The sequence below is a fragment of the Larimichthys crocea genome, chromosome X (genome assembly GCF_000972845.2).
Source record: "Larimichthys crocea isolate SSNF chromosome X, L_crocea_2.0, whole genome shotgun sequence".
Classification (NCBI taxonomy): domain Eukaryota; kingdom Metazoa; phylum Chordata; class Actinopteri; family Sciaenidae; genus Larimichthys; species Larimichthys crocea.
The window spans coordinates 22,428,927-22,445,317 of record NC_040020.1 but is presented as its reverse complement, the minus strand read 5'-3'; the positions used below and the strand labels follow the sequence as shown (position 1 = coordinate 22,445,317).

The 16,391-nt window shown below is 38.5% G+C and overlaps 1 protein-coding gene across 1 annotated transcript; it reads right to left on the bottom strand.

Moving 5' to 3' along the window:
- cpa4 (carboxypeptidase A4) lies at nucleotides 1-6,451 on the bottom strand. The gene is made up of 11 exons (XM_010738645.3): nucleotides 6,322-6,451; nucleotides 5,528-5,609; nucleotides 4,707-4,841; nucleotides 4,515-4,613; nucleotides 4,021-4,122; nucleotides 3,373-3,474; nucleotides 2,991-3,101; nucleotides 2,688-2,778; nucleotides 1,808-2,007; nucleotides 1,121-1,205; nucleotides 1-278 (listed from the first exon to the last, which is right to left on the bottom strand). Exons 1-11 carry the CDS (start codon nucleotides 6,384-6,386, stop codon nucleotides 91-93), a joined length of 1,260 nt encoding a protein of 419 aa, XP_010736947.1. The 5' UTR covers nucleotides 6,387-6,451; the 3' UTR covers nucleotides 1-90.
- Between the last annotated feature and the right edge of the window lie 9,940 nt (nucleotides 6,452-16,391).

The following is a 16,391-nucleotide window of genomic DNA, read 5'->3' as shown; positions in this document are numbered from 1 at the left end:
GAGTGCTGGAACACATGCAAGCAGACTTTATTGGTCAGTACTGATGTGAGATGTCATCAACATAGAGTGACAAGGAAGTCGTCCTCCTCCTCAATAAGGATGGTCATGGACATACTCCATGATGTGTTTCAGGGCCAGCCAAGTCTCGGAGGCGGTGGGGATGATCTGATTGGCTGGAAGGATGAAACCATAGCGACCAGTGTCCCTCAGCTCAAAGGCATAGGAGTATTTGATGCCCAGGTTATAAGACCAGTCAATGCTGCCACCACTGGCTTGATCTGAGAGGAAGAGGGATTAAGAGGGTCAGCAGCACTCAACTAACCAGACTGATAACAAAAACAAGTTTATAACAATATACCAGCATGATTTTAATATTTTAGTTGCTCTAAACCAGTGTTTCTCAATCCTGGTCCTCGGGGGCCGCTGCCCTGCATGTTTTAGATGTTTCCTGCTCCACCACACCTGATTCACATGATCAGCTCGTCATCAAGCTCTGCAGTGGCCTGATAACGAGCCACTCATTTGAATCAGGTGTGGTGGAGCAGGAAACATCTAAAACATGCAGGGCAGCGGCCCCCGAGGACCAGGATTGAGAAACACTGCTCTAAACAGACAAAATTTCAGTTTTTTCTATTTTGTAATATTTGTTTAGGGGAAAAAATAGTTTACCCTTTATTATTTATTATTATTTTATATGTTTAAAGTATATTTTATACATGGATCTCCACTTTCAACTGACTGCCTGCTATTGATAATGCATTAAATATCAACTGTTTAAAAATAAGTAATAATCTGAGTAGGTTTTAAGAAGAACACGTAATACCAGTAGTTCCAGTAATATAACAGTACTTCTTGAGTACAGATTTTCAATACTCTGTAATGGTGACTTTGTTTGTAAATGATCTCAAACATGTCTTTGGCACATTTGTCCTCTGGTTTCTTCTTACTTCTTACCATACCATTATAGCTACATAAAAAAGCCAATATCATCATATATATTGCTACAAGCAGCTGTAACTAGAAAGAGCAGTATATGAGCAGAACTAGTTTTACTGGTATTTTAAAAGACTTGCAAGTGAAGTGAAGTGGCATTAGACAAAAATGTGAAAAGGTTACTCACAGATGATTTTGCAGATGCTTCCAACCTTGTATCTGGTACCATAGAGGGAAGACAGTTTCTGCACCGCTGCTCTGCCAACAGAGTCCTACAGGGAACGGCAAAAAGGCGACACAGAACTGTAGTCAGGTACAGTGCACAGAAAAGGCTTTAAGGTTTCCACTTGAAAAATACCCAGATCAGATCAACTTTCAAGTTTTTACACATCTTACTGCAGAGATAACAAGTCAAGCTAATGTATTGATATAGCCCAAAACTACAAATTGGTCTCAGAGGGCTTTGTTATGTATGAGTAACTGCAGCACTGTTGGTCCTTCAAGAAGTTTTCAGCGTTAATATGCACGATTGTATAAATTTGAAGCAGTGTTGTTGAAAAAGAGGATTTCTGGCTGAGTTAAGGGAGATCATTTGTCATATGTATTAGTGATGAGTTTTGAATTGGTCAATTTATCAATCCTGGAGCAAATTATTGGATTTTCAGCTATAAAACTTTAATTGGGTAAGAAATTTCAATCCCAAGCTGTAGATGTAGTCTGCAGTCAAAAGGTAAGATATTGCTTACTGTTAATAATTAAATTCGTGGATGGAGACATTTCAAACCAGGTTAGAAGAGCTGAATCATTTGTCTTCTCAAGAATACAGATATTAACAAAGAGAAACTGTAGCCGCTTCCTTGAACTACTTCCTTACCAGCTCAGGCTGATGAGACACGTCCTTGCAGTTATAGCCATAGGGGTACATGAGCAGCTGGGAGTAGGCGTGGACAGAGATGAAGGACTTGAAGTTGCCGTGGTTCTTGATCAGGTTCACCACGTTCTTCACCTCAATCTCAGAGTGAGCTGAGGGTCCATGGTAGGAATCAGAGCACGGGTTCCTACTGGCACCGGGCCCTGGAGGGAGGCATTAACATGAAAACACGTGTGAGACTCACTGGGCATCATAACACAACAAACCTACATACAGTACAATGTAAGAGGGCTCACACACATGATCTTAACAGCTGCCATTTTATTAGGCATTAGTTAAAACTAATGCATCTAAAGGGTAACCATGATTTTGTGTCACAGTGACTGGCTGATTGGCATTCTTCCATTATGTCCATTAGAAGTGCTTTTTTCCGCTTTACGGCAGGCCATCAATTCAATGGCTGCCCATATTTATTTGATGGTGGTTGTGTTCCTTTAGGTACTGTGACCCTGTGCTGAGATCTTAAGAAATCTCACTTTAATACCTGTGTTACTGTTTGATGAAAAAATGACTTCATGGTCATTTGTTAGTTTGGGGTGCTGTTGAACGGTGTTGCACTACTCTGAGAGATGTCTTTAAGATTTCTACCTGTACAATTCAACAGCACCACAACATGCAGCCTTCAATGTGACAAAGATAAATTTAACAAAACCTGGATAGGATTTATTGTACAACTCATTGTACATTGTAGTAGTTTTGTAAATATGTATGTTTGAAACAAAGACCAAAGAAAAAAATAGGCAGTCATGTTACTCTCAAAAAAATGACTGGCTCGTTTCTATATCTGCAAAAGATGTCTTTAGTACGACTTTTCTATACTGACCACCAAAGCCTGCATCCCAGTTCCTGTTGGGATCAACTCCACGGCACGAAGAGCCTGAGTTCTTGGAGCGGGTCTTACGCCACATACGGTTCTGTACATCACACAGTTAAAACAGTCAAGGACTGTAATTGAGGCAAATGCAAGGTCGAGCATTTGAATTATTTTTTTATGAGCTACAGTAAATATTAAAACAATATATCTACAGTGTGGCTCAGACACATGAAAATCCATCTCACATGTAAGATACAACATTAAAATAACATTATCCGAAAACCATGTTTCCACTTCATGATAGTGACGCACATTAGAGTGGGTGTAAGCATAGCCGTCAGGGTTGGCCAGGAGCAGCATGTAAATGTCCATAGTGTTCAGAAGGGAGGTCAGGGAGGCATCAGTACCAAAGTCAGTGGCAATCTAAACAAGAACACAAAGCATAGATTATTTTAAAAGAAATAAAGCAATGTTTCATATCTTAGTCAGTGTGCACAGTATGACAGTTTTCCAAGGAAGTGAGGCTCAATGCACTTAAACAATCATATTAACACATTTATTTCAGCCTAGAAACAAGAAAAGTAGATGGATTATTATACAGTTCATGCCTCTGTCACCTTTCTGTCTGACCGTTCTCTCAGGCTGTAGAGCACATTTCTACTCAATCAATCAAATCATCGTTGATATGTTGTACCTTGTTGGCTGTCCATACTCCTGTTGCCTGAGACACCCATTCTCTGGAGTGGATTCCCGTGTCGATCCAGATAGCAGGACGCTTGTATCCGCCAGTGCTGAACTAGACACAATGTCAACAGAAGGAAAGTCATGCTGAAAGACAGCGTAACCATGTAGACAAAATGTTTTATCTAATCCTCAGAAGAAGGACTATAACATATGGTTTTAATCTTCTACTCCAGCCCAACATATATGTGTATTTATTATTATTTATTCATATGAAAATGGTTTGAAAATTATCAATACAGTTTTCCTTTGTCAAATTTTTCTAACTTCAGAGCATCTTCTAGCTACATGCATGCTACTGTAGCCTGTTGTTAACTGTGTCTTAGGTATTCTAGTTTCATATGATGCCAGTATGGTCACTTTAAAGTGAGCCTGCTGCAGCCTCTGACAGACGGTGGAAGAGATGAACTTGTTAATGTAATAAAAACAAATGAGACTGTACATAAACAAGGTCACTGCTTCCTAAAACTATGACGGTGCTGGTTCACAGCTACATCACTGTGGACCTAACACATTTCTTACAGTGCTAAAACACACTCACTAACACATGAAGCACAGGTAGGCACAAACAGGTCATTGTACTGTATAAAGTGTGTCCTACCTTGAGCACATACATAGGCCTGTTCTCATATGATCTCCCGATTTCCTGCTTGGTGACCAGGTTAGGGTGCTGAGCCACCAGAGTGTCCATCCAGCTGTAGATCTGTATGGGAGACAAGACAAGTCAAGTCCTACAATTGAAGTGAATTAGAAATATACTTAAAGTACCAAAAGTACTCATTATGCAGGATGGCCCATTTCAGAATCAAATATATTAGTTATATATAATTATTATTGCATTAATGTGTTATTCACTTTAATGTTGCAACTGGTAAAGATGGAGCTTCATATACTGGTGGGTAGCTTAACCCATTATAATACATCATAATTTATTAGTTGATTGATGTGTTGTTGATGTTATATTTTGTATTAATAATCTAAACTAAACTAAAGCTCTACAATATATGCCTCCAAAATCAATACCTTAAAACTGTACACTTAGTACAATACTTGAGTAAATCAATCAATCATTTATATGTCTGTATAATAGCTTACTGTCTCCAGACGGTGATAGGCTCCAAAGTTGAAGCTCCTGGTGCTGCGCTCCTTCATCTGACTCATCTGCATCTCAGCTTTCTCCTCATCGAGAAGATCCTGAAGGTGACACGCATTTTCAAATCCACTAAAATATCAATATAAGTTTACATAAAAGAGAGAGAGTCTGACTGCATTTGCAGGATTACAGACCTGAAGGTTGTTTATGATGACAGAATAGGGGATGTTGTAGGAACTGAGGTACTCCGTCACAGCGCTCAAGCTGGAGCGGGGCACTCGGATGTCAACGGGGAGCTCAGTGGAGACGGGGTCGAGCCAGAAGTCCACCTGGGATCAGACAGGAGCAATGACATGACAGATAAACCCTAACCTGAACACTGTCCTGAAAAAGATGAAGAATCATTTCTCTAATAGATTCATTAAGCTGAACACTCTCTCCAGTTTTAGATGCCCTTCATTGGTTCACATCTTTATCTGTACACATTCTTAGATCCTTGGTACATGCACTATTTTTGACTGCTTTTACTGTACTCATGTTGTGATGCATTTTGTCACCTTGCTATAAGATAAATACAGTCATGATGACGAACAGATTCCCATGAATCTGAAATTAATCAGAGTTCACTCTAATCAGAGTTCAAATCAACTAAAATAAACCTAAATGTTGCTCTAAAATCTAAGAAGTTTATTTAATGCACTTCTATATCTGAATTAATTTATGTCCTTAGGGGGCAGCAAAAGATTTAATGAACAATAAGAGAAAAATAAGAAAATAAGAGGTTAATAAAGGTTAAAATAAAAGGTTAATCTCTCAATTTTTCCATATTAAGGGGTGAAGCAGAAAGTTTCTGGCTTTCTGGCAGGTGCAGCGGACCTTTAACCTGCACAAACTCTCAGACGGATTATCTCAATTATCTCGATTTGTACTTCTTGAGAGTTCATGGGAAACTGTTTGGCACAAACAGCTGAGAAAAAACTTGAGCGCAAGTGTTTATTTGTGTGTGTGTGTGTACCTCCCACTCTTCTTGGGTCTCCAGAGCCTGCAGAAGTTGGATGTGTTCCTCAGACTCTGCATTGACCCTGATGACCTGATCTCTAGAAGAAATTCATTTTCTGAATATTATTATTTACATCTCAGGTTTTTAGTTGGTGCTCTTATCCATAACATTGACTGTACAGTGAGTTCAGCAACAGAGGAAGATTTTAATTCACTGCTTACCATTATAACAAGCAATTAATAGCTCAGAACAGCTAGTGCTCAGACCCTTGACTCCCACTTTATTCTCCTAAATATGACTGTAATTATGAATTAATCTTTCTCTAAAGATGAAGCCAAAGCATGTTCTGCTATTGAATACCAATGCAATTTTTAAACTTGACATTAATATAAGACATCTAAGGAATAGACTAATCCAGTCCAATAATTTGATGTAATAACTAAGAGTGCATTTCCTCTTTCAAACGAGACAACAGAGCAAGTTAATGGAGTCTGAAAATGCTTTCTTGAAATATTAAGTTTATCCTGGTCTGATATTTATTGATCTTAATAATTTCAGAAACACACTGTGTTCTCCTTCAAAACATTTTTCATACAATTTCTATCTATCTTAGCAGCTGCAAAGTTCACACCTTGCATCATAGTAAGTTTCGGTTTATTTCTCTTTTTTCTGACTAATGTGGATTGAAGTGCCCTGTAGCATATCAATCTCAATTAAATGTCTTCTCACACCAAACACAAAGAAAGATATTTCGATGTGAATAAACCACAGTAAGCATCTCTTCTTGTAGCTTGCACAGATTAACTTACCCGATGAACACCTTCTCAGCTTTGGCCGCAGCCACAAGCACCAGCAGCAACCAGAGACCTCTCATCTTGTCTGGACTGTTTCTGCACCACAAGTGAGATAGGCATCAGTTTTTCTAGTCTCTTAAAATCATCTGACCACAGGTGGACTGTTCTCATCCAGTACAGTTACATCACTCTACTGATAACCACACAGCTCCGCCTGGAAAAAAAAGTTATTTTGAGTGACAAACATGCTGATGAAGCTTTATTTTATCTGTCCAGAGGTCAGCTGCAGATATTCGCAGTTTCCTCTGATTCATCCCTTATTTTAGTGAACTAGTTACTCTGTTTCAAGAAACTTGATCTGACTACACACCATAGTCACAGTTTGTGAAGGGCTTTAATGTTGAAGGCACTGCAATGGTTTTGACTCCCTATTAGGGAGCAACCCATGGATTTTCAGTTTTACTCTTCACTACACTGAAAACACATTGGATATGCAAAAATGTCCTTGGTTAGATTTGATCTTATACACAGTGAGAAAATAAATAAATGTGTTACGCCTTACTAAAGGCTCACGTCCCGACCAGGGCGTTACGCTCCGCTCATACAAACCGTCTAGTTGTACCCTCGCCTCTCGCAAAGCGAGGTTACTCTAAACTCTTCTCTGTGGTCGTCCCCAAATGGTGGAATGACCTACCAACGGCTACTAGAACAGCAACATCCCTTTCTACCTTTAAAAAACTTGTAAAAACCTTTCTGTTTCGAGAATGCTTCCCTAACAAAACTAACAAAACTAACAACTATTCTGTGCTCCTTTACACCTTTCTCAGCTTATGTCTTACCTCTGTAAGTCGCTTTGGATAAAAGCGTCTGCTAAATGCAATGTAATGTAATGTAATGTAATGTAATGTTAATATGATTGTTTAAGTGCATTGAGCCTCACTTCCTTGGAAAACTGTCATACTGTGCACACTGACTAAGATATGAAGCATTGCTTTATTTCTTTTAAAAGAATCAATGCTTTGTGTTCTTGTCTAGATTGCCACTAACTTTGGTACTGATGCCTCCCTGACTTCCCTTCTGAACACTATGGACATGTGAACATCTATAGCCAAATAAGACCTTGTCATTAGGCCCTGTCACAGGTTGCATGTGTCTAAGACACAATATGACATCATGCTGTTCTCCTCAACCTTCCCTAAAAAGACCACAATGGAAATAAACCATCATTAGGCTTCAATGGATTTTTATCCTTTTTATGATTTGTGTATCTAGGACACTTCTGGTTCCTTTGGGGCCACTTTGATATTAATGATCAAAAAATAATTGCAGCTTTGTAAAGCAGAAATATTTTTTGTTCTTTCTAAATTTGTAAATCAGGTTGTGACCCCTCAGATTTATAATATGACACCTATGGGAGCAGCAATGGAGTCACAAGAAAGCGGACAGTTCTAGATATCAATAGAACAGAGAAATCAAAAATAATTACACAGCATTTAAATGTATAAATCTCATTTAGATATGATATGTTTAGGCTAGGCAGTTTCAGTAATTTCAATGGAGTCACATCTTAATGAGGAGCCAGGCCTCAACAGTGTTGGACTCCATGGATCCTCTTGTGGCTGAGCAAATCCCTGTAACCCATATGTTGAAAAAAGCATGGAAAGAGTGTAAGTTAGGGTCAGGGTCAGCAGATGAATGCTGATGGTTAATCTGAGGTGCTCAATAGTTACATATAACGTTCAGGTGTCTGCATACTGTACCTTTTAATGTGTACAAATAAATCACCCAAAAAGGCTCACAACCTGATCAGCCAGAAGATGGCAGTGCACTACCAAATGTCTAATACATACAGGGTACTATACAGTTCTAATCCATCCCTTTATGACTATTATGACTATGGTGAATGGCATCAGATTAAACAGGCTGGAATTACCCTGAATATTAAATTACTGACCACAAAGTTCTCTTGATCAGGGTCATTATTAGAGATGGAGAGTATGAGTGAGATGGGAACTGCTCACGAACCAGAGCTGAAATGCCAATTGATTGATGAGCTAATCAACAGAAAATGAATCAGCCGCTACTTGATAATTGATTCATTGTTTGAGAGACCTCTAGAGCAAAAACACCAACCATTACTACAGCAGCCTCTTAAAGGTGAGTGCTATATCACTTGAAACTGAACAGCTTTAGGTTGTAGACTCTTATTGAAACAAAGAGTTTAAAAAACAGCTTCTTGGAAGATTAAGATTGATAATTGGGCATATTCCACTATGTTATTAGATCAATTGATAATAAATAATAATGCAGTGCTATGTATGATAATATTAGATTTAATTACAGAGCATATAGTTCCATAGACTTGAAAGATAAGCCACAGATCAGTCACTACATGTTCAGTCATCCATACATATGTTATGCATGTATGTATTCATGTAGTTCTTGTGTTATGTATATTGACCATGCTGCAAACACTAAACCAACTCCAAGCGTGTGACGTGAGTGTAATAAAAGGCAGAGTGATCTACATTCATCTCTCAGCCTTCTCCCAGTGCTGCAAACACAATCAAATCTTATTACCGTTAGCCGTTAGCAGAGGATTTGGGTTTTGGGTTAAGTTATTCATCCTGATATTCGCTGGTTGATATCAGAATGTGCATCACACAGTCTCCCCGCTCCCATCAGCTGCCGTGACAGCCCGCCAAGCGCACCCTCTTCTCAGAATTAATAAAAAGAGGTTTTAACGTGTCACTTCCCTTCCTTTTCACTCCCAAACAATCCCATGAGACAAAGTGGGAGGCGAGGGGTTTATTAGGCGTGGGAGGCTACAGGTGACGTGGGAGTTGAGCTGGGGCTTTCCATCTTTCTCAATGTGGAAATTCTTTATTGCTATTCTTGCTGTGTATGTCTAAAAGTTTAATGTCTCCATGAAAAGTGGCTTTACATGCAAATGTTGGAGTAGTGTATGTGTGTGCTTTCCCCCTCTTTTCTCCTGTCATGCTGCTTCTAAAAGCTATATGAACAAGGCACCCCCGACAAGCTTGTTCCACATGACTTCCTCTGCTACACTATAAATAGATCCATTTACATTGCATTTCATGGCTGAGCTCTCTCTCAATATTTCAGAGGCCAACCAGTAAATTGACCATTAATCATTTATTGCTCACTTGTTCATCTCATTTTGCACATAGGATAAAATATGCCTAGCATTTGCCAAAGCACAACCTGTCTTTGGGATTTGTATTTTTGATACATTCCATCGGTACGAGAGTGAAAAGGTGACTTTGCAGCCAGTTTATTTCAACATGTGTGATGGGTTATGTTACTAATGTGATTTCTCTGTCCGTCCAGTCTGGCGGTCAGATGACAGAGGCAAGGAGAAGTCGGTCACCTGTGACTTCCTCCTGAAAGGAAAAATCTTCCCTTCGATTGGATTACACTGTTAGATATCAGCCCATGATGTCCAATGTGATCCTTTTATTGTCTGAGTGCCGTGATCTAATTGTATTCGGTGTACCAACTTTTTCCCTCTTCCTGCTTCGTCGACAGAAGAACTTTCAATAGCAGGTGTGAACAAGACATAATGAGAGCAGGGTGAGAGCAAGAAAGTGACAGCTTCTCTGCTGGTGTAAAAGTAAGAATCAGACCTCTGATTTAAAATGCATTGTGACATGAACTTTTTGATGTCTTTTGCCTATTTTGCTTTCCCTACCTTTTATATTGAACAGGAAAATATTGGTTGACACTGTCGATGATAGAAAGATGCTCTATGATTCTTTGAAATACTGATATTTTAGGAGTTGATAAGTATAATATATCCTAAACAGTAGCATTCACTTATAAATGTATGACACATGCCCGTGACAGAGTTTCTAGTCATTTTGAGTGCAAGGCAGAAGAAGCAATCCAAAACAGCCCAGACATGCTATTGACTTATCGAGTTGTTACCACCTGATGAATGAATGTCCAATATTCACTTTTACTTTAACTCTGTTTTGGTCCACCAACTTCTGTCTAGTAGTGTACTTTTAAACCTTTTTCTCTCTCTGCTGTTTGGTACTGAAGATAGCTTCTGAGTTTGTTTGCTGTAAACATCTGTCTAAGGTCTGATATGGGAGTGCTGGTGTATGTTTAGGCTAGAGAACCAAATCTTGAGCCCAGGGAGAGTAAAAGATGCTAAAAGCTATAAAGAGGTGATGCTGTATTAGGTGTTGATTCTCAGTTCGTTTGGCAGTACTTACATGCCTTTCTTTAAAAATAGTCATTTAATTTAATGTTACTTTCAAAATCAACTAACACTGTGAGGGGATGCTGACGGGGAGTAGAGCTGGTATTGTGCCAGGACAGGAGCTGGCTAAGCAGTTTCTAATCATAACAGATACACTAGTACAACTGTCCATATTCATGATGCCAAATCGCAAAAAAAAAAAAAAAAAAAAAGAACTTTTGTCACGTTAAAGCCTTTTTTGGCCACTTTGGGGCAGCAAAAATTAAAAAAGCTGAAAATAAGTTTTATAAAGTTATGGGTAGCTGACCTAAATGCGACCCGTTACTGGAAAATATGTGTTGAGTTTACCAGCCAAGGTGATCTACAAACTAGTGAAACAGGTAATCTATTTTTTTTTTTTTGCTACAGCTACATGCTGACAGCTGACAGCAATGTGTGTATTATTTTAATTATTACTTGTAAGAGGTCAAACATACTGTAACTATTTGAGGAAGGAATAACAAAAATTAAACAGCAGCAGCAGGCAGATTAAGTCCGGCTAAGTTTAAAGTAGTGTGTAAAGACCTGTTTGGATTTTGGTTTTAGGCCTGTGCTAAACTCTACTAATGTTTTCTTTCAAATTAATTAGTTTTATTTTATTGTAAATATAAGTATTGTTTGAATATTCAATGTAAGCAGTCAAAACTGGCTTACAAAGGCTCAGTGTTTGCAAACATTAGCAAACCTCTGTCGAATTTATAAAATTAAAACTCATCATGCTGACGGTATTTCCCATTTGCATGGACTTTGTTAAAAATATGCATTCAGGCATTGACACTGATCTGAATAAAGATTACGTAGGCCTCAAAACGCATCTCAACAAAATCCTCCATGGCGCTGTCACATTTACATTGTCCATTTTGCCAATTGAGTGTTGATGGAGCCGAACATCTGTGTGACATCACAGATGCAGAGAGGACTGGAGAGGCTCTGCTGGCTTGTTTCTCACTACATGAAAACGAGCAGCGAACGTTAACTGTCCCAAGGCGCACATTTCAATGCTGAAAATCAGCGTTTTTCCTCTTTAATGTTGTTACTTCTGCATACTCAAGATGACATGTCTCCCCGAAGACTAACTCATTACCTTATCCTCGCTGTCAACCATTCGAGCTAACAGCAAGCTGACAAACTGTCCTTTGGGCTGTTTAACTCTGTCTAGATTCCAGCACACATTAATCTTGTTTTTGCAAAAAAAAAAACAGTCACACTGCTTCACAGAAATCTCTACAAACCCCCTCCCCATTAAAACATTTTAAATCTGCCTCGTATCCTTTTTATCATAACACACTTGTCAGTCTTGATTGGTTGATGGAGTCTTAATTCTGGGTCTCAGATTTCTCTCGTCATCTGCATCATGCTTTACGATTTGTTTATTACGTAATAATCTAAAAAAAAAAAGAAGAAAAAAAAAAGGCCACAGCAATACAGGAAGGCCTCAGCTTGAGTAAAAATAGAATGGTTGGCACAAAATGATCTGGTTATATTTAGCAACACTACCCTCTCCACTTCTAAGTATAGCACAGGAGATGTTTCATATTCATTGTAAGACTATGCCTTGTACTTGCCACAGTGTTTCTATACCTGTACTTTCTGAGTCGAGTGGACAGATGCTGCCTTCTCTGCAGGGTTGCTGTATGTTTGTGTGCTGGCTGCAGGCTTTTTTTAGGGTGCATGTCATCAAAATTTTACACACTATTCCTTATTCCATTACTCATCACCACCTATTTTGGCATGCAGGTATCTTATAGTTGATGAGCTTATAAGGGGGAGCGAGGGAAATAAAACTGGCGGAAACGGCAGCCTGGAGATTCGAGTAGCTCCCTGTATCGGCTCAAGTGATATTAGACTCATGCTGAGCTTGTTCAAGTCTGCTTTATTGCTTTAGAGTCTCAGTGCTCAATGCAGGTGGTCCCTGTAGTGAGAAAAGCTAGGATGTGTGATTCCCCCAGAGGCGCGCCTTAAAAAGTCAATTTTTCTATGTGATAAGATGAAATGGGTCTGATGGAGCTATGTAAAAAAATAATAGTAATATTGATTGATCTGTTTTGCACAAACAAACAACAACAAGCATTTATTTTTTATTCATTCTGGCTGCCAAACTCCAATACACATTATTTCTTTTATTGTGCGATGGCCTTTTTTACATTTTCTTTTTTTAATTACTATTTTTCTGCATGTTTATATGTGATTTCAATTGTATTTTCTATTTTCAAAGTGACTTTGTAACATCTGTCCAGGGACTCCAGATGAAAAAGAGCTTGTTGGTTAACTCTGGCACATTTACAGAAATGTTTTATTAATGTGCACCGTCCCTGTTAAATAAACCAGCAAATACAAAATGAAAAATACAAAGCTAAGTTCAGTGGTTTTGTAGGGTTTTTCTTTTTTTTTTTAATCATGCCATATACATAAACATATTTTTATGAAAGGTAAAAGTAATCATTATTTTTATTACATCACTAAGTGATGTGAATGTAGTTTTGGCCTCTCTATCAGCAGATGTCCTCTCGCTGCGCTATGTTCTTTGATTTTGTGATATAACATTAACCTACCATGCTTTTTGTGCATGTGTGCGTGTGCAGTGAGGGGGGGGGCTTAGAGTGCCAATTAAAGCTTCTGATTATAGCTTCAAGTGGGAGGCAACCATTAAAATGTAATAACTCAACATGAAGTTAAAAGTCATATGCAGATAAACATACAGAGCAGATAGATGGCAATGAGTGCTCATTAAAATCTTGGACAGGACTGGCATGAGGAAGAGAGAGAAAAGTCTACTGGCTGTAATTAGCACACTGTCACTTGTTACAAAGCAGCCCACATGCTAAGCATGTCAGATCACTTCCCAAAAGCATCAGCCGATTGTTTTGTTGCTATTCTGAAAACATCTGTGCCACATAATAAAGCTGAAATGCCTCAAATTTAATAGACAAACATTGAACTGTGTATTTTTACAGACGGGAGGCTACTGCAGTCACACATGCACAACATCGCCTCTGTATCTCTTAATGGGCGGTCAGATTAGCACAGCACAAAATAAATAATAAATAAATGAAATATAGCACACAAAGATGAATATGTGATGGCTTTATGCATCACGTTTCTTTATATGGATTATAAACTCGAAGATCTGATTTGCTGCACTGTGAAGCAGATGGCACCATGATGTTCTGTTATTTCTGTTCTATAAAAGCTGTGTACTCGCGTTTTTGACTCTCTTGACACTCCGCACGGTGCTAAATAATGAAGCAGAGATTCCATAAAATGTGATCGTACAATGAACGTCAGTGTCATATAATGTAAAAAGTAAAAAGGGCTTTAAGGAGTCCTTCAACCAGAAACTCCAGATGGCTTAATGTGAGTGAGGAACCTCTCACTTCCACCAACATCTAACTGCTGGTGTCATGTGGAAACTTCATGAACTCAAACACCTTTCAAAACCCTACGGACCCGTTTTTATTAGTTTCCGAAACATAGATATTTTAGAGATACAAAGTTTTCACCAACAGTCAAGAAACACTTTAAAACTGGAGCCTGTTTATTTCCCTGCATGCTGTCACTGCCTCCAGCAGGCAGAGGTAATTAAACAATGTTTCACCTAGCAGAGTTGTTTTTGTGCCCGTCTGGTCTGAATGGGCTTTGCACTGAAGACTAAGATGAATGAAAATACAAAATTTCAGGATTCCAATTCAGGATCTGCAGTTTGGAAAGGTGATTTCTCTTTTAAAAACCTGAAATCTGTATTCTAAGTATTACAGAAAACAGCTTTTACACACTTTTCCTCCATGATTGTGTATGTAGTGTGTTGAACTGCCTGGGGTGCACACCTGATCTACTCAGACCTTTGAGAGCGAAGGAGAAGTGGTCATTGTGGTTATATAGGGTAAATGCCACAGGGTGTGAGTTTACTCATATGTAACTGTGATGAACCTCAGCTTTAGACTGCTAACATGAAAAAACAGTGACGTTTGTGGCTCACTTTGATTATTCATGTCCTGGAATAGCTTTTTTCATCATTATGTATTCAATATCAGTGACTAATGATCGTTATGTGACATTTCCTGATTTTATAAGTTGGGAAAGGAAAGAAAGGAAACCAATCGGCCCCAGGCAGGGAGGTAAAACAGTATATGTATCGAGAGATGGACTAAAGATGCTTTATTTTGGTCTTTTAATGGCATTTGCTGAGAGCCCACTATAAATTTTAAAATATTAAGACACTGATTTTGTCCCCAAAATGCTGCATTCCTCAGCCACATTTGGAATAAGACAGCCTGTCACCTCGTTATAACGTATTAGATCTTGAGATCCACACTTAAAAGGTGTAATGGTGTGAAGTACATCTATTCCAGTGTGCTGGCTCTGTTTGAACAGATTCTATTGGCATCATCAACCAGGACAGGTGCCTATCAACATGGAGAGCGTCTTGAGAAAATGTTTTACAACAGCCCACCATACAGATGAACATGTTAATGATACAGTATAACATGATGGATATTTTAATAAAAAGCTTTGAAGATATTTTTGATGAATTTCAGTTCAGTTTTTTGTTTTCCAGTGAAGTGGTCTGAGCAGTCTGGGACATACCACAAACAACAAAAGGTTTGCTATGAATTTTTATTTAAAGACTTCAATTCTTACAGAAATAGTCATTTTAAATCAGTGTGTAGTGTCTTTGAACAGTAAAACCTGTGCTGTCTTGCAATATCACTAAACTTAGTAAATGATTTTATGTAGATCTTATGTATCAGTGGACAAATCATTTTTGATCGGTCTTTTAGTGTCATCACAAGCATTATGCAGAAGCCATCAATCACTCTTCTGAGATCCACAATAAGGGCTAATTAAAAATAAAACTAGGATGAATGAATGAATAGATGAATAGTTTGGGCTTATGATAAAATACAGAACTGTACTAGCTTTAAACATTGCATGTTTGAAACTAAAGAGGTTTATTCCAAACTGAACGACTCTGTCCTTTTGCTGAGAGCGAGACAGCCCAGTTTTTCTCTGTTCAGATCATTCTCCCTCTTATTCACATCACTTCAACCACTGGGTCTGAGAGAACAATGCAGAAATGAGTCTGATGAGTGGCTGTGCATAAGCATACCAAGGAAAAGAAGAAAAACAAACCAGAGAACAATAATCCGTCTTCAAAAGAATCTGTCTGAAGGCATTGCACAATTCCAAGATTGATCAGTGAGAATTTTAAGGCAAAAACGTTCTGAAATCTGAAATACTCTGAAATAACACATAAAGATGTCATATTACAATTTGTTTTATACCCACTGGTGCATTTCCGATCTATACATGCAAACTCAATGCATGCTATAAAAAAACATTAACAGAATATTCATCACGAGCATTCAATTAAACCACTTTGTTAATATTATAAGGTACAGTAAACAACTTTCATGTTGTATGTGTGAAGATTACGTGGGTGTTCATATGGCCTGGCATGCTGACATAAAACTGCCTTGGCAGAGTGACATGGATGCAACGATGAGCAGCTGAGGTGTAGGCCTGCTTGATAAAGCTTGTCTGTCCACTGGTAGCACAGGGTTTGTTCAGCCTGGTAGTCATCATCTGCACAATAAAATGCTTTTGATTGTCACTCCTGCACTGACACAGCCTCAGAGGAACAGTGATTTCACACATTGTAGCTGCACGTGGCAAACACATTGGTATATGTTAAGACTTCCAACTCCACTAGGATCCTATGCAAACAGCATTCATTCCTCTTCCTCAAGGCAAACACATGCGTGCCAAAGAAAAGATCTGCACGCTGCCACATCTATGCTGAGCCTCATAGAATAATAAT

Excerpts from the sequence above, each read along its gene's own strand:
- cpa4 (XM_010738645.3), bottom strand. The coding sequence starts at position 6,386 with ATGAGAGGTCTCTGGTTGCTGCTGGTGCTTGTGGCTGCGGCCAAAGCT. Across the intron at positions 4,123-4,514 it reads CCTATCACCGTCTGGAGACA|ATCTACAGCTGGATGGACAC; the intron begins GTAAGCTATTAT and ends TCTCCCATACAG. Across the intron at positions 2,008-2,687 it reads CTGGGATGCAGGCTTTGGTG|GGCCCGGTGCCAGTAGGAAC; the intron begins GTCAGTATAGAA and ends GCCTCCCTCCAG.